Source organism: Vigna umbellata, chromosome 9 (assembly GCF_029865625.1).
Source record: "Vigna umbellata cultivar VRB3 chromosome 9, Vumbellata_1.0, whole genome shotgun sequence".
Taxonomy (NCBI): domain Eukaryota; kingdom Viridiplantae; phylum Streptophyta; class Magnoliopsida; order Fabales; family Fabaceae; genus Vigna; species Vigna umbellata.
In genome coordinates this window covers 12,027,474-12,053,394 of record NC_142173.1, presented here as the reverse complement: position 1 = coordinate 12,053,394, position 25,921 = coordinate 12,027,474, and the positions used below count along the sequence as shown (strand labels likewise).

Sequence of the window (25,921 nt, the reverse complement as noted above, 5' to 3'; positions counted from 1 at the left end):
TTGAATGGAACCAAATGTAACAAAGTATGGACTAAAATACCAAACCTTAAGAGAAACCCATGCAAGCTTTTTAGCTGTAGCAGTAGATCTCCCAGATAACATCATATGTGCTGCAAGGGAACTATAAAAAGAAATTCTTTTAGCATACATTTATATAAAAAAAAGGACCAGACATTGAGATTCTTACCAATCTACTGCATGTCTAAGAGGGCTGGGAGGAGACTTATGCAATGAACAAAACCAAACAGTCGTGTTCTCAGGTACGGAGATCACAAGTAGCTGCCAATGACACCTGAAATTGGTAATAACTTATGAATGATATAGCAAAATTAATAAATGAATGTGTTGAAGTTAACAAACTTCACTTACCCATGTATATAAGGGAGAAAATATATCTCCTTCCCCGTTCCAAAGCAGGTGGTGATGTATGTCTGGATATCATCAAATTTATTTCTCTCATGAGTCATAGAAGGGTCAATGAACCCATATACATCGTTGAACCCCTTCTTGTTACTAACATCATACAGATACCTAAAATGAAGAAATAATATGATATAAGTAAGTTGATAAAATACATGTATATATAAAAGTTTTCATAAACTTACATCATCCACAGCTGAATGAGTGTAATATTAATTTCATCTCTCCCCGACGCAAGCTCCCTAACATTTGTCTGATGCAAGTACAATGGGATATGAGCTTCTCTTGTAAATGTAGTAGAATCCCAATGTACATTCATCGGCACATCCGAAATGAGTTTAGCAAGCTCGTCTAATGCACCAAGAGGGTCATCCTCAGATAAATGAGTCTTCTTCGGTCTAGGACTTCCCTCTTGACCTATCTACTGTTAAATGCAAAAATGTTTGTTATAACGTCAATTAGAAGTAAATATTAAAATTGAGAAGTATATAGTACGAGTGTTTACTGGGGGATTAGATACATGACCAACCAAATGTCTAGGCCAGGCGACAAAGGACCTAAATGCTTCTTCCACAGTGAAGAACTCATCTGTAGGCACAGGAAGAACGGCATCCGCTATAACAACTTCATCTACCGTGACCTTGACCTCATCTTCTGCAAGCTGTACACCATGCACTACAGTGGCTGTCTCATAAACTGTACCACGAGCCACTAGCATGGTCCCAGCATCAGAGAGAATATATAACTCACATGGACGAGTGTCATCCATGTCGTCCCCTGGGGCACCGACAGCTGAGCAACTTCCTTTACCGCTTCTACCTGTCAAATTAAATGTTAGTTTATGCAAAAAGTAAATTAGTAACCAAAAATAAATAACCTTACCTGTAGGGGGCACAACATGTTCCGCGACAGGAGATGGTGGAGGACGATTGCCATAATCCTCAAAAGGCTGCTGGAACTGGCGCGCAACCATTTCAGCAACTTCATCATATAACTCTGCTCGAACCTTCTTTGTGATCTCCTGCGTCATCTCTTTTCTTATTTCCTCCTTCATCTTTTCATATGAATATGGACGCGAGGAAGACCCAAAAAACTTTCGTATGCCTATGCCAGTCCCAGCAGCACGCACCCGTCCTGGATGCTCAGGTCGTCCAATAGCTGTGGCAAGAATATCTTGACGACCTTCTTGTGTGAATTGACCTTGGGAGCTCTGCTCAACCAAGGAGTCCTGTCACATAACAAAAGTTCAAAGTCATTTGAAATATCTATTTAAGATATATAACAAAACTAATGTAATATAATAAGAAATGACATCTTACAATTCGTTCAGATATTTCTCTGGCAGACTCGGAAGTGTAGGAGCCCGATGGTCTCATACGGGTTAACTTCCACTTGTCGTGCCGAGATGGTGGTGAAGGAGGAGGAAGAGGGTCACCACCCTCAGAAAGTGGAAGTCTACTATCTGACTTCTGCTTCATTATTTTCTCTTCAAGCTTCCTATATCCACCACGAGACAGTAGGTGTGGATTTTTATTCAGAGCGCTTATTCCCTGTGCTTTTGACCTTTTTTCCTGTGACAAAATTAAACGATTGTCATGGTAGAGAATTATGAAGGATGAATTGAATGATTTTACTGCACTTACCTGCCACGCCTCAGATGAACGAAGCTCTACAAACTGACGCCATGTTTCTTCGTCAATTGTTGAATATTTGGAACATGGATTTTCATTACTTTTTGGTCCAAATATATATCTAGACGTCAATTTTGTCTTAAACCCTCGAAATCTTTCTGCAATTGCAGATAAACACCTATTCCTTAAGCTCTCAACGTTTGGCATATCAAATGTTATCTGCAACAAAGAAAGTAATAACCTTATCACAATACAGATTTATCAATAATGTGAATATAGAATTTGGAGCAATATTGCTTAACTTACCAATAGATCTTGCCAGATGAGATTCCGATCAGCCTCAGAAACATGGTCAAAGGATGGAGTAAGTATAGAGATACGATCACGTGCTAGTACTCCAAGGTAAGACCTAAATATATCTGCATTTGGGCCAGATGCAACTCCAGTGACCACGTCAATAATGACAGGTGTCCTCTCACCTGCATTTCGTCTAAGTATAAGTTGTCGTAACCTCGTTGCTCCTCTCGTCCGTCTAGAAGTGGTGGGGACTTCATCGCCTGACGAATGAGGTGACTCAGCCATATATCTGTCACAATAAATAAGATGAAATATAAATAAAACACTTATAAAATGTGCAATATATTATTTAACAAAAGCCATAAATATTTACACAAACATGAAATTCATACATAATCATATGGATTGGTAATATATATATCCCCTCATTGTGATCTTCTCGTATTGCTTGTATATCATCAATTAGAGGGTCGTCATCCAAATTTATTGTCGTTTTAAATGGATGGTTGTCAGCGATATGAATATTACTTAGATTCTCTTCTTTATCTTCAATTTGCCTTTTTCCTTGGAGAGCAACATACCAATGGTCAGATGCAGGATCTTTTACATAAAAAACCTGACTTGCTTGATATGCCATGATGAACGGTTCGTCTCTATAACCAACCTTTCGAAAATCAACAAGTGTCATACCAGATTCATCTATTTTGACACCACTCTTATTGTCTATCCACTTACATTTGAAGAGTGCAACGGAGAACTTAGTGTAATCAACTTCAAATATCTCTTCAATTCTACCATAGTATCTCATGGAACCAACTATAGGATTTTGATCTTTGGATGTGGAAAACTGTAGCGACTCAGCTTCTAGACTGACGCCACTATTTTGTACTGTGCTTTTATCATCCAAAGTTTTCGTATAGAATGTGCAATTATTAATTTTGTATCCTGTACAACATACAACATCAAACTTCAAGCCATTTGCTAACCACAACAAAGTCTCAGAGGAACGTGATTCTTTTGAAACTTCAGATTTGAACCAGGACAAGAATGTTCTGTTATGCTCCATCAACTGTCATTTCTTTGATTGTCGTGGATACTTGTCCCTTACAACGGCTTTGTGAGCTTCCAAAAATGGGATCACTTCATCTGTGTTGTTTAATATGTATAGATGTGCTTGCATCAATTCTTCACGACTTTTCGTCACCACATTCACACCTCGGATGCTTTTACTTGTAGAATATCTACTCAACCATGATGTTCGAGGGACTCCTATCGGATTTGCTTTAGCCATATACTCAGAGCAAAACTCAATACTTTCTTCAGCAATATATCTTTCAATCATCGAACCTTCTGGACGATATTGATTTTTGACGTACCCTTTCAAAATCTTCATATAACGCTCAATAGGGTACATCCATCTTAAGTATACTGGTCCACACAACTTTATTTCTCTGACCAAATGAACAAGTAAATGCACCATGATGTCAAAAAAGGATGGAGGGAAAAACATTTCTAGTTGACACAAGATGATGATAATTTCGTTTTGAAGTTCATCTAACTTTGTAGGATCGATGACTTTACTACAAATTGACGAGAAAAATGAGCACAATCGAGTTATGGTCAGCCTAACTTTTTTGGGCAAAATTCCACGAATTGCCACTGGTAACAACTGTTGCATTAAGACGTGGCAATCGTGAGACTTCAGTCCAACAAGCTTTAAGTCCTGCATTGACACTAAGCTCTTGATATTTGAAGAGTATCCTTGTGGTACCTTGATACTCTTTAAACAAAGACAAAAACTTATCTTCTCTTGTTTGGACATTGTGTAACATGCAGGGGGCAAATAAGTACGTTTACCAATCTCTCTTGGTGCCAATTCTTCTCGGATCTTCATGTCAACCAAATCCAAACGCGCATTCACTCCATCTTTTGTTTTTCCCTGGATGTTTAGTAGTGTACCAATCAAGCTATCACAAACATTTTTCTCAACATGCATGACATCTATGCAATGTCTAACATCTAACTTTGACCAATATGGAAGATCAAAGAATATTGATTTCTTCTTCCAAGGGGTCGCTACAGAAGACTTCTTCGACGTTTTCCCAAATTGATGATGTACTTTATTAACTTTCTCAACAACTTCAAGTCCAGTAAGTGGAATGGGTGCATTGTCTTTCTCTTGTTCTCCATTGAATGCTTTCTTTAGCCTTCGATATGGATGATTAGATTGTAAAAATCGCCGATGACGCATATACACTGTCTTCCTTCCGTGTTTTAATTGTTGAGCTGCAGTGTTTTCTTCACATATAGGACATGCTTTATGACCCTTCACACTGTACCCCGATAAATTACCGTAAGCTGGGAAGTCATTAATGGTGCAAAATAACATGGCATGCATCAAGAAAGTTTCTGAAGCAAAGGCATCAAATATTTCAACCCCATCAACCTACAACAACTTCAAGTCTTCAACTAGTGGCCTTATATAAACATCGATGTCATTTCCAGGCTGCTTTGGACCACATATCAACATTGACAACATCATGTACTTTCTTTTCATGCACAATCCAGGAGATAAGTTGTAAATTATCAGTATAACGGGCCAACAACTGTGATTGGTACTTAAATTACCAAATGGATTCATTCCATCAATAGCTAAGCCAAACCTAAGATTTCTACATTCTTCACCAAATTGGGGGAATTCTTGATCAATAATTTTCCATTGCTTTGAATCAGCTGGATGACGAAGCAGTCCATCAGTTGTTCTCTCGTCTGCATGCCATCTTAGGTTTTTAGCGTCTTTGGGATTTGCGAACAAACGCTTAAGTCTGGCAACTAGTGGAAGGTACCAAACTACTTTCAAAGCAGAACCATTCTTTTCTGTGTGACCACCATCTTCACCGTTGGTTTTTGACTTGTATCGTGATAACCCACATTTTGGACACTTTATCAAAACTTCATTCTCATTCCTATATAATATGCAATCATTCGGACATGCATGTATCCGTTTGTATTCCATACCCATCGGACACAGAATTTTTTTTGCATCATAATTACGATTGGGTAACGTATTTCCATCTGGCAGCATTTCACTCAACAACGACAACAATTCTGTAAAACTCTTATCACTCCATCCATTGCTCGCCTTTAAATTCATGAGCCTTAACACTGCTGACAACCGTGTGAACTTAGTTGAACCCGCATACAAAGGAGTCTCCGCATCAGTCGACATCGTTTCATACACATGCGCTTGGGCAAAAGCTTCTGCGCCAACATCGCGGATCATGTCCTCTAAGTTGTCTTCTTCTACTTGATCTTCTATATCCATTGTGGAATCATAAACATTTTCAGTTGGAAAGTCTGTTAATTCGCCGTGCCATATCCATGTTGTATAACTTCGTATGAAACCATCACAGATAAGATGTTCCCTAATATCACTTGCGTTCAACTTCCTCCCATTCAAACAGTTCACACAGGGACATCTGAACTTCACTTCATTATCACCACTTGTACTCGCATTACGTTGCGCAAACTCTATAAATTCTTCTACCCCTCTCTCGTACTCAGTGCTGATGCGCGGTAAATTAATCCACCCTCTATCCGTACGCATCTTTACTGAAATTGTTTACACAATTTCAATAATCTTGAATGATCACTTTGATCGTGTTTGTATTGAAGGTGTGACCCTATCCCATTCAAGAAGATTCACTTTTTTTAGTTTATTAAACATATCAATTTTAAACAACATATCTCATATTTCACGAAATTTTGCCAGCATTTCGCATTGGTCTTCAGGTTACACGAAATGAAAGTGATTATAAATCACAATCAAATATGCACCCGAAGATCAATACAAAACACACCGACAAATTTTCGTGAAATTTAAGAAATGTATATTAAAATCGATATGTTATAATAAACTATGAAAAAGTTATTACTCTTCTTAAACTGTCCAACCGGACAATTCAAGATTCAATACTATAAATTATTATTACCATCTCCTATATTTTCATTTGTAAAAAGTATGTTTGTTCAAAAAATCTGGAGATAGTAAATAATTTTTGTATTGAATCTCAAACGGGAATCTAAGGCTAATTAAAACAGAAGGATATCTCATACACAAAATAGAATAACAAAGAATACAAATTTTATGCCTCGGGTGCTTTAATAACCAAAGTAGTATCATGTATAGGCACCGGTTCTTCTAAAACCGAAGCATATTAGACGCGTTCTAAAGATGTTTTTTTTACTAGTGTTATAAAATAATTGATTAATTAGTGTTATATTAATTGTTAGAGATATATGAAATTTTTATAACAAGGTTAATATATTTAAAATCAATAAGTTAACGATAACTTATTTGACTAGCTTATAAGATGTAATTAACTAATAATGTCCCGGTATTTAACTAATAAATTAACTATTAGCCTATAAACTTATAATCTATAAGTTATGAAATTCTAAATTAACTATTAACCTATGAATTTATAATCTATAAGTTATGAATTCTCTCACTCATTCTCATGCCAAATAAATACATTGAACAAAAGATTAACTGTTAATATTTTATTTTCTTCATGACCAATCCAATGTCCTTATCTTTTCTGAAAATTTTTAGCTCCCTTTCTACGTTACTCTATCACTTGTTTAATTTTTCTTACTATATTTCACAGTAGGAATGAGATTGAAATAAAAAATTAACTAGGTGTTATTACTTTTATGGCTCTATTCTCTGATTGCTACCGTTCTGGTATAAGTTTAGAAACACCAACAACCTTCGTATTAGACAACTATGCCACAGGGCATTCTGGATCTCAAAATCAGTACATTAAATCAGTTTATAATTTTCTCTACATTTTGATCAATGTTCTTATTGCACCAAGTCTCAAACAATATACCATTCTCAACATTTATTCCAACTCAAAAATCAAACACAAAATAAAGAAGGTTTGGACAACTTACCGTGCAGCACCAACGGCAGGGACGAAGGAAGCACCAAAGGTGAGAAAGACGATGACGGCACAAGCAAAACCAAGGACTCCCGGCGGAGCGGCGGTCACGGTGGTGGAGCCAGCCCTTGGAGACAATAACGTCCGTGATGGCAAAGGCGGAAAACAAAGGCTCAAGGAGTTGCAATGAAGAAGACAATGGCGGCACAAGAGCGAAGACGAAAATAAATGAAGCAGCAGAAATGGTGCACGAAGAAGAAAGGAAAAAGCCTCTGGGAAGAAGAAACGGTGCAGCGCGAAGAAGAAAAGAAAAGGTCAGAACTTAAAAAAGCTATACTACCTCGGTTGCCAGTGATACCCGAAGCAATAAGACACTACCACCTCGTTTTTTAACGTAGCCGAGGCATATAGTGCAAAAAACTGAAGCTTATATGCCTCGGTCCCTAGGAAAACCGAAGCCTAAAAGGGATTTCATACCAGTTGCAAGCTACCCGAGGTCGTTCCTCTTGACCAGACTTGATCTTTCTGCTTCGGTTCTGCGCGCAACCGAAGCAGTATCAGCTTTTCAGACTGTTTGGCACCGGTCGTATCAGAACCGAGGCCTATACTGTCAGCAAAGTCACATCTGGCAGGCATGGCAGGCGGAGCAGGCAGGCGTGGCAGGGTGGACCAGACTTTTTGGCTTCAGTTTTTCCTATAACCGAGTCAGTAGGGTGCTTTAGGCACCGGTTTTGATTCAACCGAGGTATATACCTTGATACGCTTCGGGTGGTGTACAACCGAAGCCTATATAGCGATTTCTAAGCCTCTTTTTTTACTAGTGCTAGGACATTTCAATAAGTTGTGGCTAACATGTTCTAGAATAATCTATGGGTCTATAAATACTCATGTACTCTACCATTTGATCGATGCATGTAGACAACATCTACCATTTGAATGAAGCTAACATCTACTACAACTAAAGACAACTACAACACTTCTTCCAACTACTACTTCCACATTCCACAATCTCCAGATTTTCTCTACATTCAACTCTCTCTACATTTTCTCTATCCCATCAACTATTCCTTTCACAACCTTAAAATACTAACAGTGGTACCAGAGTTATACGTTCGGTCCTCTACTGGGCGTAGATAAAATTTTTCAACTACCTTAAACAAAACTATAACTCCATCTTGTACTACCTCCAAGATATTTTCTCAACTCATGGCTACTACCACTAGTAATAAAACGCCATTTAAAATCGGCCAATAGGCTTTGGGTTAGGAGTAACCAAAGCCTATCAAAATGCGGTGGAATTTCTGTAGTTTAGGCGAACTTATACGCCTCGGTTCAAGGGGAACCAAAGCATATAGACCATATTACCTCGGTTGAAAGGCCAACTGATGCCTAAAACCTTGAAAAATCATACTTGTCCTTCTGCAAAAACAGTCTTTTCCGCCTGACACCTTTTCGATCCTAACCTACTGCTTCGGTTCGTCAGGGAACCGAAGCATATATGTTGTATTACCTCTGTTGAGAGGCCAAGCGATGCCTAAAAGCCTGAAAATCCCACTTGTCCCTCTGCATAACAGACTTTTCCGCCTGACAGGTCAGAATTTTGAATGTTCTAATTCTTTTTTTCAAAGCTTATGGCTTCGGTTTGTTCAAAATTGGGGCAAAAATGCCTTTATGCCTAAGTTTAACCGCAAACCGAGGTGTATAAGTTGAATATAATTTCAAAAATGTCATTTCATTTTTTATTTTTCTTTTTTTCTAAGGAGTATAGGCATTAATTTGTGTGTTAACCGAGGCAGATAGTGGTGTATTGCTTCGGTTAAGTTGAGAACTGAGGTAGTATCCCTTTCTCTTAACCCCTTTGTGTTAAAAAATTTAACCTACTGTTCCATTTTCTTCTTCCTCGAGCAACAACTCTTCTTCCTCTCTCGCGCAGAACTCGTTTTCACCATTGTTCTCGCTTTCGCTTGCTCGCGCAAGGTTTTTTTCGTGCCTCCATTTCTCGCGCTTTGTTTGCCATCGTCGTTCCTCCACTTCTTTCGCACATTGGGAAGCCTCTGCCTCCATTTCTTTTGCGTTGGTGCTCCGTTCGACTCATCGACTCCGCTGTACCGGCCTTGTTGCCCGCTGCACCGCCCCTGCTAAACCGGCCCCGTTGCACTGCAATGGCTGCACCGCCCTTGCTGCATTGCCCCCGCTGCACGGCGCCCCGCTGAACTGCCCCCGCTGCTCCACCCCCTTCCTCCACGACGTTCATCTTTCTCTTGGTGTCTTCTTCTTCCTCGTAAGTTTTTTGAATTATAATTTGTTATATAATTTGTGTTATATAATTTGTATTAATTGGTTTATATAATTTTTAGGTTTATATAATTTTGAATTAGGTTTATATAATTTTGAATTAGGTTGGATATAATTTTGAATTGTTAGGATTGAATTGGTTGATGATGTAAATTAATGTATAATTTTGAATTAGAGTATAGAAATTAAGGAATATAATTTTGAATTGTTTGGATTACATTGGTTGATTTGGTAATGAAATAAATTTTAAGGTTAGAAATCATGAAACTAAATAATGTGTTGTTTGTTTTTGTCTAGATATTGTATTGTTGTGCTGAGGTTTTATACGCGAACATTCTCGATAATTGACTGGCTTTCACGCTCCCAGGTTCCTATTCTTAAAATTATCCTTTTAATATGAACTTGTTTGCTTGAATATATTTCATATTGCATATGTAATTATTTGTTTGCTTGAATATATATTGTTGTTGGGAATTAGCCTTAGTTTCCCATTTCAGATTCAATACAAAAATTATTTACTATCTCTAGATTTTTTTTGAAGAAATGTACCTTTTAAAAATGAATAGAGAAGAGATGGTAATATTGATATAAAGTAATTAATCTTGAATTGTTTGGTTAGACAATTTAAGAAGAGTAATAACTTGTTCATAGTTTAATATATATAAATTTTAATATACATGTCTTAAATTTCAAGAAAATTTGCAGTTGTGTTTTGTATTGATCTTTGGGTGCATATTTGATTGTGATTTATAATCACTTTCATTTTGTGTCACTTGAAGACCAATGCGAAATGTTGGAAAAATTTCGTGAAATTTAAGATATGTTGTTTAAAATTTGTATGTTTAATAAACTAAAAAAAAGTGAATCTTCTTCAATAGGATAGGGTCACACCTTGAAAAAAACAGATCAAAGTGATTATTCAAGATTATTGAAATTGTGTAAACAATTTCAGTAAATATGCATAGGGATCGATATTGGATTACATTAGTGTCAAGTACGAGACAGGGGTAGAAGAATTGATACAGTTTGCGCTTCGTAATTAGAGTACAAGTGATGATAATGTGAAGTTTAGATGTCCGTGTGTGAATTGTTTGAATGGGAGGAAGTTGAACACAACCGATATTAGGGAACATCTTATCTGTGATGGTTTCGTACGAAGTTATACAACATGAATATGGAACGACGAATTAATAGACTTTCCGACTGTCTCTCCAACTGAAAATGTATATGATTCCACCATGGATATGGAAGATTGACGGGAAGAAGACAACTTAGAGGACATAATCAACAATGTTGGTGCTGAAGCTTTTGCCCAAACGCATGTATGTGAAATGATGTCCACTGATGCGGAGACTCCTTTGTATGTGGGTTCAACTAAGTTCACACGGTTGTCAGTAGTGTTAAGACTCATGAATTTAAAGGTGAGCAGTGGATGGACTGATAAGAGTTTTACAGAATTGTTGCTATTGAATGAAATGCTACCATATGGAAATACATTACCCACTCGTAATTATGCAAACATCATCAATTCCAGTACCTATTTTCACAAGAGAAAATTATGATTTTTGGAGTGTCAAAATGAAGACATTCTTCCGCTCTCAAGATTTGTGGGACATCATAGAAGAGGGATTCACTATTCAAGAAGACACCTCCACTTTTACTGTAGCTCAAACGAAGGAGTTGAAGGAAAACAAGAAGAAGGATTCAAGGGCTTTATTTGTTCTTCAACAAGCACTTGATGACACAATTTTTCCAAGAATAATTGGTCCACAAGTGCAAAGCAAGCTTGGAACATAATACAAGAAGAGTTTCAAGGACGTGATGAGGTACTCAATGTTAAACTTCATTCTCTAAGACGAGAGTTTGAATTAATAAGAATGAAGGAGTCCGAGACCATTAAAGACTATTATTCTAGAATAAAAGAAATAGTTAGTCAAATGAGAGTCTATGGGGAAAATATTCTTGACAAAAAAATCGTTGAGAAAATTTTAATTTCTATTCCATAAAAATATGATGCAATCGCAACCGTAATTGAACAAACAAAATATTTGATTACATCGTCAATAACACAAAAGGGGCTCTCTTGAAGCTTATGAATAGAGATTTAAAAGGCATGAAGAAGACTCGGTTGAAAATGTCTTTCAATCAAAACTAAAATTATAGTCTCAGAATAAAGAATATGAAGGAAATAAAAGTAGGGAAGAAATTTCTAGAAATAAAGAAAATTCTAGAAGTTTCTTTGTGACTCGTGAAGGAAAATATCCTCCATGTGGCATCTGTAAAAAGACAAGTCACTTCGAAAAAGATTGTTGGCATCATGGAAAACCTTAATGCCAGTATTGCAAGAAATTTCGTCACGTATAGAAGTATTGTTGTAATAAAAATAAGCATCAAACAAACTTTGAGGAAGAAGATAATTAGGAGAAACTCTTATTCTATGCTAATCAATAATCTCATAATGGATGCAGTAATCACATGGAGAAAGATCAAACTATCTTCAAAGACATTGATAAATTTGTCAATGTCAAAGTTCGACTAGGAAATGGCACCACAATGGAGTCTTGAGGCAAAAGAACTGTCATGAGGGAGATAAAAAAAGGTACGAAATTCATCAAGGACATTTTACTAGTTCCAAATCTTAAAGGGAATTTTTTAAGTATTGGCCAAATGATGGGGAATAGATATTATCTTCATTTTGAGAAAGATACATGCAAAAATTTATGACAGTAAAATGATAGAAATTGGCTAAGTAAAAATGGAGAAGAGAAATAGAAGCTTTCCTATAAGCTTCAAACTTGGAACTAATATTGCCATGAAGGTAGAAGTTGATGACTCATGGCTTTGGCAATAGAGATTTGGCCACTTCAACACACATGTCTTAAAGCTTCTATATCAGAAAAACATGATGAGAGATCTTCCATGCTTGAAAGAGAATAATGAATCATGCCAAAGATGTCTCCTCGGAAAACAACACCGATTACCATTCTCGATAGACAAAGCATGGAGAGCAAAAGACTTACTAGAGTTGATTCATACCAATGTTTGTAGACTGATCAGAATGTCTTCACATCACAACAAGAGGTATTTCATCCTCTTCATTGATGACTTCTCTAGAAAGACATGGGTCTATTTCTTAAAGGCAAAGTCAGAAGTCTTTAGAGTATTCAAGAAATTCAAGGCCCTTATTGAGAAACAAAATGGATAACAGATAAAAGTAGTTAGAAGTGATCGTGGAAAGGAATACACATCTCAGGAGTTTCATAAATTCTGTGAAGATGAAGGCATAAAGCGACAACTTACAGTCGCATATACTCCACAAAAAAATGAAGTGTCAGAGACAAAGAATCACACAGTTATGGAGATGGCAAGATCAATGCTAAAAGAGAAAAGTATGTCTAACACTTTTTGGGCTGAAGTAGTCTACACTACAGTTTATATTCTAAACAGATGTCCAACTAACGCAGTCCAAGACAAGACTCTTATTGAAGCTTGGAGAGGAAGAAAGCCATTAACTAAACACCTACGATTATTTGGGTCTATCTGCTACATACATGTTCCTGATCAAAGGAGGCACAAGCTTGAAGACAAGACTATACAAGGAATATTCTTGGGATATAGCACACAGTCATAAGGCTATCGAGTCTACAATCTACAAATAAAAAAGCTCATCATCAGTCGAGATGTTGAAGTTGATGAAAATGCTTCTTGGAATTGGGAAGAAGAAAAAGTTGTTAAAAGCAACATTTTACTTCCAATGCAACAATCTCAAGAAGAAACTCAAGAAGAGGCAGAAAATTCAAGTACGTTTTGTCCACCTCCACAACAAGATTCTTCACCTGAATTTAGTCCTAGAAGAGTAAGATCTTGGGTAAACATATATGAAACTTGCAATATGACCATGATTGAGCCTAACTGTTATGAATAAACATCGAAGCAAGAAGTATGGGTCAAGGCTATGGAAGAAGAGATTAAAATGATTGAGAAAAATAACACTTGGGAATTCGTAAATTGCGCTCATGGAAAAGACATAATTGGAGTGAAATGGATATATAAAACAAAGCTTAATCCTGATGGAACTATACAAAAGCATAAGGCAAGATTGGTTGTCAAATGCTACTCACAACAACCAGGAATCGAATATAATGAGACATATGCTCCAATTTCTCGCTTAGATACAATTAGAGTTTTAATAGCTCTTGCAGCACAAAAGGGATGGAATATCTATCAATTAGATGTCAAATCAGCCTTTCTAAATGGAGTGCTAGAAGAAGATATTTATGTTGAGCAACCACATGGCTTCATCAACAAAGGCAATGAAGGCAAAGTACTAAGACTTAAAAGAGTATTATATGGCCTAAAGCAGGCTCCTCGAGCATGGTATAATAAAATTGATCAATACTTCATCAATCAATGATTGAGGAGGAGCAAGAGTGAGCCAACACTATATATTAAGGCATAAGGTCAGTACCATCTCATTCTCTCTATATATGTTGATGATCTTATCTATACACGAAACAATATAGAGATGATGAAAGAATTTAAAGAAGACATGATGAAGACATTTGAAATGACCGACCTTCGCTTAATGAACTATTTCCTCAGTGTAGAGGTGAAACAAGAAAAGTAAGTTATATTTATCTCTCAAAAGAAATATATTGAAGCTCTACTAAAGAAGTTCAAGATGAAGGGTTGTAAACTTGTCACTACTCCATTGGTGGTAAACGAGAAGCTACAGAAAGATGATGGAGCACAAGAGGTAGATGCATCACGCTATAGGAGTTTAATTGGAAGTCTCCTATATCTCACAATCACACGACCAAACATTATGTATGCTGCAAGTCTTCTATCAAGATTCATACAAAAGCTAAGTCAGATTCACTATGGAGTAGGAAAAAGAATTTTAAGATATATACAAGGCATAAAAGAGTTTGGTATGGTACAAAACCATGACTAACTCAAGGATGATTGGCTACACATATAGTGATTGGACAGGATCAATGGATGACATGAAGAGTGCGTCAGGATATGCTTTCTCACTTGAATCCGATATTTTATCTTAGGCATCAAAGAAGCAAGAAATCGCGGCACAGTCAACAGCAGAAGCAGAGTATGTAGCAGCTGATGAAACCACGAGTCAAACAATATGACTACTTACGAAGAATACTTGAACAAATGGGTGAACCATAAGATGGATCGACTATTATCTATTGCGACAACAAATCGACAATAGCAATAGCAAAAAATTCAGTCCATCATCAAAGAACAAAACACATAGGCATTAAATATCACTTCATTCAAGATGAAGAGACAACTAAACAAATTAGACTCGAGTACTGCCCAACAAAAGACCAAATTAGATATTTTTACGAAGCATACCACGATCAAGATTTGAACTGCTATGCACTATGCTTGGAGTTATCGAATTTGCATTAAGGAGGAGTATTAAAGTATAATGCAAATTCTAGAAGAATATAGAAAGTCCTAAGATAGAAGTACTAACATGTAATACAAGTTCTAGAATATTGTAGAAACCTAAGATAAGAAGAAAAAATCAAGAATATTTTACATAGGTAAAATCGAGGATATTCCACATAAGTTGTAGCTATCATGTTCTAGAATAATCTATGAGTCTATAAATACCCATGTACTCTACCATTTGATGCATGTAGGCAACATCTACTGTTTGTATGAAGCTAACATCTACTACAACTACAACACTTACTACTTCCACATTCCACTTTCTCTATATTTTCTCTACATTCAACTATCTCTACATTTTCTCTACATTCAACTATCTCTACATTTTCTCTGTCCCATCAACTATTCCTTTTACAACTTAAAAATACTAACACATAACCTAAAACCATGGACATTACTAATTATATGACACTGAAGTTTATATAAATACCTTTAAGGACTTGATTCTCCAATTCTCCCCTTGATATTTGGTTTGTTAGCTCTGAACCTTTTTTTTTCAGTTGGGTTTGCATCTTCTGCAGGAATATCCATGCTTCTGAAAAGATCTTCTAGGGTTCGTAACGTTTTACTCATTTCTTCATTTTCCTTGACTGGGGAAAACTTGGCCTTCATGTTGTCTAGTTCCAACTTCAAACTCTCCAACTTTTCATCAACGGGTACATATTTTTCCTGAAAATTTTCGTCTTTTTCCTCTTGGTTTGAAGCTGGTTTATCCACACCTATGAGCACAAATAAAATATGGAATTTCAAGTCATAATAGATAAAAAATGCAAGAACATTGTTTATATAGATTGAACACATAATTTTACAGTTTTTAACAATTTCTAACCAATAATAAACAATTAATATATTGTAGATTACGTTAGAAACTTTATTCTCAATTCCTCTCTGTCGATACATAAATAAAAAAAAAAAAAACTGATTTTCTTACCGGTGGCTTTGAAGCCTTTGTCCACCGACTCATCCCTTTTTATTTGAGTAGGTCACCAGTACAATAAAAGGAAATGGCACCGGTTGCTTTTCCTTATAGGCCCCGGTTCTACAACCGAGGCGTATACGAACGAGATAAAAAATAATAGGTTTTATGCCTCGGTTGCTGGTCGAGTCAAAAAGAATAGGATTATGCCTCGGTTCTCAGGGAACCGAGGCGGTAACGTATTATTTTTTTTTTCAGCCATCCACAACCGTTCTCAACCGTTCTCAGCCGTCCTCAGCCGTCCTCAGCCGTCCAGCCATTTGGGATTCAAAGCAAAAACAACAACAGTTCAGAAATGCATTCACAGCAAAAACAACAGAAATGCACAACGCAGAAGCTTCATAGCACAATATACATCATCAACAAATCAGAAGTTTTGCGGTGGCCGTCGGGACTGAAGATCGCGTGCCCCAGATCGTGTCGGTACCGGAGGCGGAGGCGACCCAGTCGCCGTTGAGAGAGAAACGCGCGATGGTGCCGGGCCGGAGGCGACCCACTCGCGATCTGGGCTTCGCGATTTGGGGCTTCGCGATCTGGAGCACTGTCGGAGGCAGAGAGGTCGCGATCTGGAGGAACCCGCGACGCAGAGGTCGCGATCTGGAGCACTATCGGAGGCAAACGCAGCGGTGACGGTGGCGCGGTGGAGGAACCCTATTTCCGGCAGAGGCAGAGGCAGAGTCGCGATCTGGAGGAACCCGCGACGCAGAGGTCGCGATCTGGAGCACTGTCGGAGGCAGACGCAGCGGTGACGGTGGCGCGGTGGAGGAACCCTATTTCCGGCAGAGGCAGAGGCAGAGGTCGCGATCTGGAGGAACCCGCGACGCAGAGGTCGCGATCTGGAGCGGTGGATGAAACCCGCGACGCAGAGGCAGCCGTGGAAGAGGTGGAGGAACCTGCGACGCAGAGGAAGAATGGAGAGCAGGAGGAAGGAGAAGCTGAGGAAGGAGAAGCCGTGGAGGAAGGAGAAGCTGAGGAAGGAGAAGACGAAAAGGGACACCCGCGACAGAGATGGAGACCGATGTTCGCCTTGCAGCAGTTCGCGTTTGGTCTTTTGGTCGAAGACAAATCCAAACCGAAACCCAAACCGAAGACAACGAACGGCTGCTCGAAGAGGAAGAAAGGCTGTGGAAGAGAAAACTCTTAGAGACGAGGGTGGAAGACAAAGCACTGTTGAACAGTTTGGTAAAAATAAAACAAAGGGTATGCCTCGGTTTTAATCACACCCGAGGTCGTATCCCATTTCAGCACCGGCTACAAAAGAACCGAGGTAGAATCAGAGACTTTTATGCCTCGGTTTTCTCGAGGACCGTGGTCGTACAGTGTTTAGACACCGGTTCTGAAAAGAACCGAGGCGGTATCCCTTTGTCAGTCTGACTTGCAGAGTACAGCAGAGGGCAGGTGAGTTGCAGAGGGTTTTGTGCTTCGGTTGCATTTATAACCGAAGTAGTTACATGTATAGGCCTCGGTTCTTCCGAAACCGAGGCATATTAGGCGCGTTCTAAAGATGTTTTTTTACTAGTGGGTAGCTCTAAATTTTTTGTTTCACTTTGATTATAATTGAATTTTCGAAGAATATCTTCCATCACTCCTAATTTTTTCCCAAGTTCTTCATTTTCTTTGGAAGACATTCCCTTTATTTTGTCTAGCTTGGACATAAAACTTTCAAGCTTTTCTTCAATCGTTCTATCCTTTTCTGCAATACTCTTCTCGTCTTGTGTCTCTTGACTTGAAGGTGGCTTTTCAATACCTATGAGCATAAATAAAATACAGGTATCAATTTATATATACAAAATTGAAATTAATTTCTACACATTACCACAAAATAATTTATATATAAGCCGATTTTAGTTTATAAAGAGCTTTTGTTTTTCTCTTTTAGATATGCTTCGAGAAAATTTATGTCCATATGTCAAGTTGAGGGTCATCTCATCTCATGTCTATTGTATCCTTCGATTTAATATAATTGATAAAGTGAATTTAATATTAATTTAAATTGAATAGAAAAAATTAAATGGAATTAATCTTGTTAAAATTGATATGAATTATAAATTTAATTTTTTAAAAATCCTTGATTACTCTTAATATATGTCAGGCCTCGTTAAAAGCACCCAAAACCACTCCCGTCATACTCATTAAAACGCACTTAGAAAACCCCTCTGAACGGACACCAGGTGTCAGGCAACGAAGATTCGAAAATCAGATAGTGGAAGGCAGGTGTCAGTGAGTGAGCGGACGTTCGTTCTAACGAAAGAAGCAAAATCTGATTTTCTGAAATTCCCGTTTCACTCACTCTGCATGCACCCTTCTTCCAAAAACTCTGATCTTTCATTTTCTCCTTCTTCTCACTAGAAAATCTATATTCTCTCTAAGAAAACTCACCCTTTCTCTTCTCCGATCATCTTCAGAGACCGTAGAAGCGTTCCCGGCGGCCTAAGCTTCATTTTGAACCGAACAGTTTCGAGTTCTGAAACTGGTAAGTTTCCTCCCCCTTAGTCGTTCGTTCTTATAGACATGCAAACCAAGTTCTGGTTGCATGAGTCCTTAGTTTAATTCTGAACCCTCTTGGTCTGTTATTTGATTTTGGTTCGAAGAGTAGTGGAGCGTTGAGGGTAGAAGGAATCTTAGTTTGACAAACCGAGTTGCAGTCTGTAGGACGTTCGTTCACGCTCAGAGGTAAGGGAAGCTTATCTAATTTAATATTTATGCTACTGTACTGTATGACCATTCGTTAGTTAACTGAATGATTTTGATGCATGATGATTGATATGAGTGGATTGCATGAACGTTCGTTTGTTTAATGAGTGGAAATGAAATATGGTTGAGTTAAGTTTTAATGCACGAAAGATATGAACCTTATATGATATGGATTTTATGAAGTATGAAAGTTGATCATGATATGAATGTATGAAATTATGAAACTATATGTTAAGAAAGGAGATAAATACAATTGAATTCTGAATATGAAATTTCTCATATGAAAGTGTACGTTCGTAACTGAACGGTCATTGACCGTTCGGTTCTTCTGGTAAACATAGTTGAAATGGGATTCTTTCATTTGGAGAGAATCCTAGTTGAGGACGAGCATTAGGGCTGGGCAAAAATAACTTAACTATACTAAACTATAGTTAACTGTACTATTTTATACTAAAAAAAACTAATCTATTTTAACTAAAAACTAATTATACTATTGTCTAGTTCAGTTTAGAAAAACTGAACTTATTATATTTCTAGTGAAGTTAACTAAAAACTGAACTATGTTTAGTGAGTTCCTATCACTTCTACCTTCATTTTGTTCTAAAACTGTAAGTTAGATGAATAACTCTATGAAAAACTCAACCTAGTTACGTGTAGTATTAATCTTATCTCACTTTTAAATACTTATTTTTTCACTTTTTTATTTCTTATGCTATGTTTAATTATATTTTAATTTGATTTCTTTTACATTTTTAATTTTTATTTATATTTTTAATATTATTTATATTATTTGATATTTATTTATACTATTAAATTTTTTTAAAAATATATGTTCGAAATATTTTTATAACATTTTATATTTATTTTTGTATATATTTTATGATATTTGTATCTATTATTTGTATGTTATGTTTTACGGTTAAATATTATTTATTATGTATTTATTTATGGTTTTTTTATACTTTTGAATTTATTTCTTAAAATTTTATTAATTTTTAATTTTTTTAATATTTGAAATTTTTCAATTTGAAATTTTATTTATTTTTTTCGTATTTTGTAATTTGTTTAAATAGTTTTTGTTTATTTCAAAATTTACATTTGTTTGTTTTTTTTAATCTCTAATTACTTATTGATAGGGTTGGGCATGATTAACTAAATTATACTAAACTATGGATTATCTATACTATTTTGCACTATAAAAACTAAACTACTTTTTATAAAAACTGAATTATATATATATCTCTAATTACTTTTTACGTCACTTTTATATATATATATATATATATATATATATATATAATAAAATCTAAATTATATATATATATATATATGTATATATATATATAAATGTTCTTTTTCAAGTCTCTTAAAAAGTTAACTATTATTATAATAATTATTAAAATAAAATGATATTATTAAATTTATACTAAAATAATTATATATTTTAAAAAAACTAAATTTTATTATATTGTAATTATATTTCAAAAACTCGTAATTATTTTTATAACTTAATAAAATTAACTATAATTGTAAAAATAAAAAGATAAAAGTACTTATGTAAATAATTATAAAATATAATATTATATATATATATATATATATATGAGAATTCAGAAAAAGGTGAGAAGAGAAGAAATATGAGAGTTTTTATATTAAACTAGATAATTGTCAAAATAAAAATATTTCGAATAACGCAAAACAGAGATAAACAGAAATATTTTTTAGAGATTAAGTTTTTAATCTATATAAAATAATATATAAACAAATTTATATTATTAAATTAAACTATATTTAATATGAGAATCAAATTTTAGACATTTTATATTTTTAAATTAATAATAAATAGTAATGATAAATAATTATAGTTATTAATTTAATTTTAATAATATGATAAAATAGTACCAATAATATTTCATTAATTTTTTTAAATTTTTTATTATAATTATTTACTAATTCTAATTATATAGATTTATAATTTAATTTTTTTAAATGCTGTGATGTTATTGAATATTAATTTATTTGTTTGTAATTATTAAAAAAAAATCAAATTGAACTAATTCTTTTAACTCTATCGATGATTAGCCATTGACAGTTGTACTAGTGCAAAACCACATTTATTTATTAAAAAAAGGTGCATTGTAGTTAACTGAATTGTTTTGTAGTTAACTGAACTAAAAAATAGTTTAGTTCAGTTTTATTGAACTATTTTCTAGTGCAGTTCAGTTTTTTTAAACTATTTTATAGTTAATTGTAATAGATTTATAGTGCAGTGCAAATAGTGCAGTTTGTCCACCCCTAACGAGCATCCTCGTGTGGTAATACTATGCTTGAGCATTCAGCCAAGCATAGTTGTATCTGAGTATCCTGTGATAACTTAAATTTAATTATATATATATGTAATGGTATATTTTCGTTGTTCGTAAACACTACTTCAATAGTATCTAACTATATTTATCAAGTCTTTTATTATAAGTTCATTAGTGTTCGGTCTTATACCAAGCGCTCGTACTCAATTCTTGTATAATCAATCTGGGTGAAATAGCATTCGTCCAACTTCAGTAGAATTTTCCTTTACCATGTTCGGTCATTTACTGGCATTGGATTTCTGTATGTGAATTACTCTAAATATGGTTCGTTAACGTCTTGACGTGTCTACATTCATTGGATTCGGCCTAGAGCCTCCATACTCGATTTATTCTTTGAGTATTGGTTTGAACTCACGAGAGTCAGTTCATTCAACTGATTTACGTAGTGAGTAACGTTCGTCATATAAAATATGATAGTACTCGGTTTATTTCTAAACCTAATCGTAATTCTCTCGGTCTTATTCTGATCTGGAACGGGCGACTTCTTGGTCTCGTCCACAGTGTTCATCCTCTTTCTTAGTGAGGACTGAACGTTCGGTATTTGATGGTCTTAACATTGATGATAAGGATGAAAGTAAAATGATGGATAATAAATGATGAAGAATTTATGAGATGGAGGAAACATTGTGAAAAATGAACGAGCTTTCCAGGGAGGAACGACTCATGAATGGCTATTGAAATTGTAAAGTATGAATGTGGTAATGCTTAGCTGGCGGTTCATCCTGATGTTCCGTGAGTACTCGTCCTCACGTAGAGGAGGGTAGGTCATGTGTGGGAACGGCAGGAGGTCCTAGTCCTTAGGGGTACTATAGACGGAACAGACTAACCTCGGGTGGCAGCTGATGAGAGTATTCCAGTTACTACATCACCCGGGTGCCCGAACGTCGTAGCTACACAGAATTCATACCGTCCGGACAGTCAGTCTAGTAGTAGGAATTGTTTGAATCGTATGTTGAAATATACTAGGTGTGTTTGAATATGATAAATGTATGTTATTATTTGAATTAAATTACATAAGCTTACCCTGCATCGTTCCTGTGTTGTCTGGTTTTGTACATCCGTCCTTGTCGTTGCAATGATCATCCGTGTGGATGTGAGCAGAAGGAGACGAGCTGCTGGAAGAGGCGCTGGAAGAAGAAAATTTGGTAGAAGTAGAAGTGAAGACCGAACAATAGGACGTTCGGTCAGTAGTTTAGTTATTCTGTAAAGTGATCATTCGATCACTTTTTCCTTTCATTTTGTATGACCGTCCGATGCTGATTTTGTAAACCGTTCGGTCAGGTCTGCTTATTCTGTACATTTTAAGATTTTAACTTTTTGTAAGGCCGTTCGGCCATAAACCGTACGTTCTTTTAGATTTCAAGGCTGATCTGAATTATTATTAAATGTAATCATTCTATCATATAATATATTGCTGTATTTTTAGGATGTTACAAAATATATATATATATATATATATATATATATATATATATATATATATATATATATATATATATATATATATATATATATATATATATATATAAACATATAAGCAATATTGTTCGCACGTCATTTTTTTAACACTCACTTAATGATTTTGGTTAGAATGTATTGGAAACAATAAAAAATTGAGAGTCGTATTTCCTAGATGAAATTTCACGTATAATTTTCTACTTTCCAGCAAAGTTTAAAAGAAGTTGATGTTCTTACCAGTGGTTTTCAAGTCTTGATCTAGTGATTCAACCCTTGATTTTTGTCTTGGTAGCTCTGAACTTTTTGTTTCACTTTGATCAGAATGTTGTGAAGGCTTGGCAATCCCAGATGAACTTTTAACTTCTTCTACTATGCTCTTCTTGTCTTTTGTCAATTGGCTAGAAGATGGCTTATCAGTTCCTATGAACACTAATAGAATACGAATACCAATGTGATAGGTGTAGCAGAATTTCTATAAACAATTTTAAGAGAGAAAAGAATAAGTTTCTCAACAAAATAATTTTTTTTCACCAAATATGAATTAATGGTTATTTTCCCGAGAAGCACCTGCTCCAATGAAGTCTTGATTCTTCTCCTCCATTGATGTTTGGCTTGATTGTTCTAATCCTTTTGTTTCATCTTCATTTGCATCTTCTGCGAGCTTAGAGTTGAAGTTCTGAAGGAAATTTTCAAGTTCCCTTAACTTTCTTCGTAGTTCTTCGTTTTTCTTCAGCGTGGAAAAATTGGCCTTCAAGTTCTTAAACGTGCCTTCCAAATTCTCCAACTTTTCATCAATCGTTTCATCTTTTTTCCCACTCTTTTTTTCTGCCTTTTGACTTGAAGATGGCTCATCACTCCCTACTAGTCCATATAAAATAATAATATCAAATAATATGTTTCCCTAACAATAATTTCCTTTGTTCAAATTATATATATACATATATATATATATATATATATATATATATATATATATATATATATATATAAGTACAATGCCAATTTGCATAGCATGTTTTTCTAATATAATCTAAGAAAATCAGAATAGACAATGAAATTCTCAAGTGTTCACAGAAATTTTAAGGATTTTAATGTTAGTATTGAAAAAGTCTCTTCTATTCTCCACTCACTTCTGTTGGTCTTCTCGAACTCATAAAAGTATTGTCTCAGAGGAAAAAGAAAATTGTTCTTTACTGATTGGATGAAGAATTTTAATAATTCTGAACACTTAAAATTTATATTTAAAGTACTTGTAATTAAAATTTCTTTTATTTTTAAATATTATTTGGATTGAGTAATTTTTTTTGGATAAAATAAATGATTTTTTCTTTTAAGATAAAATTTCATTTTAAAATTTAAATTTTAAAAAACTGTTAGTCAAATTTAAATGGGTTAAATATGTTTTTAGTCCCTAAACTATTGGTCGTTTTTGGTTTTCGTCCCTCTTTCAAAATAAGGAGGTACAATTTGATCCTAATTCTTTTCAAAACTTTGGTTTTAGTCCTCGAAAATTAACACAGTTAAAAATTTGGTAGTTTTCGAGGACTAAAAGCAAAGTTTCAAGGACTAAAACTAAGGTTTCGAAAAGAATGAAGACCAAATTGTACCTTATTTTGAAAGAGGGACGAAAAACCGAAACGGCCAATAGTTTAGGGACTAAAAACATATTTAACCCAATTTAAATTATCAAATAATATTTAACAATTTTATTTTTTTCTTAAATATATACGTAATACAATGAGGAGTGACGACTACTTGTGTAATTTTAATTTTCTTTCTTTTTCTTGAATAAGTCCATTATTTTAATTATTTAAAATATTTTATTAAAATTTGTAAGTTTTATTTTATTTTTAAAAAATTTCCCATCCAAACAATAAAGACTATCTAAAAATAATTCAAATTCATTAAATAAATAAATTACTCTAGTAAATCCCCTCTTTCAAATTCATTAAATAAATAAATCACTCCAAACATACTATTCTATGGCTGTAATAGCAACCAAAACCCTAATAAATCAGAACCAAAAATAGAGAAATGTAAACCAAATTCGTGCGTTCATGCAGTCATCAAATTGGAACTTGTAAGGGCAAATCAAATTACTCATATGTAAATATCAGATACCACGATCTCATTCCGAACTAACATCATATTTGTAATGGTAAAGCATATTATACATTAAACATAATATACAAAAGACTTAGAATATATATATATATAGAAATTAAGCAGCTCACCCTTTTGTGGATCGGCTTTCTCTGTTTCCAAAATTCGACGGGAAATCTCGTCGAACTTCTTTTCTGTTTTGAAGTTACGAAGAAGATCATCGACAAGTTTTAACGTGTCAAGGAGTTCTTCTTCGTTACTTTTCACTGTTGAAAACAAATCTTTTATGGCTGTTAGATCAGACATTAACCTGTCAAGCTTATCAGAAATATTAGGCTCTTCTCTGCTCTTAACCAATGTCAACCGTCTCTGCAGTGATGGCACTGCTTTCATTCGGTTTGTTCTGATAGACATTTTTCCTCAATTTCTCACAACTTTTCTTTCTTTCTCACAAATTTTCAAGACACAATCAAATGTTATATATATACACACACAAAGGTTTTCGTGAACTATGGCATCAGATTAAACATTATACACAAGCAAGTGAAGGAACCAAAGTGCAAAAGTTCCACGTAATTCTTTTTCCCTTAAATACTTTTTCACTTTTCCCGATCCTTGCTTATCTTTACATTCTTTAATATTCTTTTCATGTGTCTCGAATATTAAATTTAGAATATTGGACATAGTTTTGATATAAACTACAAGTAACTAATATTTAAATACATAAAATGATACGATGAAGTTGTAAAATAATTTGAAATAAAAAAAAGCTTAATTACTTACTTAGTCCTTAAATTTAGGGATTAGTGTCTTGTTAGTATTTTTTCTAAAGTGTCTTTATTGTGTTCTAATATGGTATAATTGCATCAATCAAGTCTCTTCTATCAAACGAGCCAAGTTAACTCGATAATAACCTAAAAAATAAATATGCGAATTTTCTTTTCTCTCTTTCTTTCTTCAATGCATGCATCTTTCTCTCTTTCTTCCCTATTCCTTATAACATTAAATTTAACTTTTTAACATGTGAGTCAAATCCACTTATTATTTTTTTATATATAATAATACTTTTTTCTTTATAAAAATGAATAATGAAATTTAACAATGCGTTTATAAAATGAATTATTATGTACCTCAAGAAAAATAATTCCTATTACGTATATTTTATGTTATCATTACTTTTTTTTATTACTATTATTAGTAGTTTTTCGTATTGGACAAGCATCTCTCAAATGAGTGTGTACATCTCTTTTATAACTT

The 25,921-nt window shown here is 34.7% G+C and overlaps 2 protein-coding genes and 1 pseudogene across 2 annotated transcripts; all 3 read right to left on the bottom strand.

Annotated features, from left to right (window-relative positions):
• Positions 1-707: 707 nt before the first annotated feature.
• LOC148192546 (uncharacterized) lies at positions 708-13,907 on the bottom strand. Its single transcript, XM_088099646.1, has 7 exons — positions 7,308-13,907; positions 2,358-2,637; positions 2,064-2,270; positions 1,740-1,991; positions 1,303-1,648; positions 926-1,239; positions 708-844 (listed from the first exon to the last, which is right to left on the bottom strand). The coding sequence occupies exons 2-7, from the start codon at positions 2,631-2,633 to the stop codon at positions 842-844; spliced, it is 1,398 nt and encodes a 465-aa protein (XP_087955772.1). The 5' UTR covers positions 2,634-2,637; positions 7,308-13,907; the 3' UTR covers positions 708-841.
• LOC148192547 (uncharacterized) lies at positions 2,698-5,955 on the bottom strand (annotated as a pseudogene).
• Positions 13,908-17,519: 3,612 nt separating the features above from the next.
• On the bottom strand, positions 17,520-25,106 carry LOC148192545 (uncharacterized). Its single transcript, XM_088099647.1, has 4 exons — positions 24,796-25,106; positions 23,129-23,419; positions 22,799-22,990; positions 17,520-17,790 (listed from the first exon to the last, which is right to left on the bottom strand). Exons 1-4 carry the CDS (start codon positions 25,076-25,078, stop codon positions 17,531-17,533), a joined length of 1,026 nt encoding a protein of 341 aa, XP_087955773.1. The 5' UTR covers positions 25,079-25,106; the 3' UTR covers positions 17,520-17,530.
• Positions 25,107-25,921: the final 815 nt, after the last annotated feature.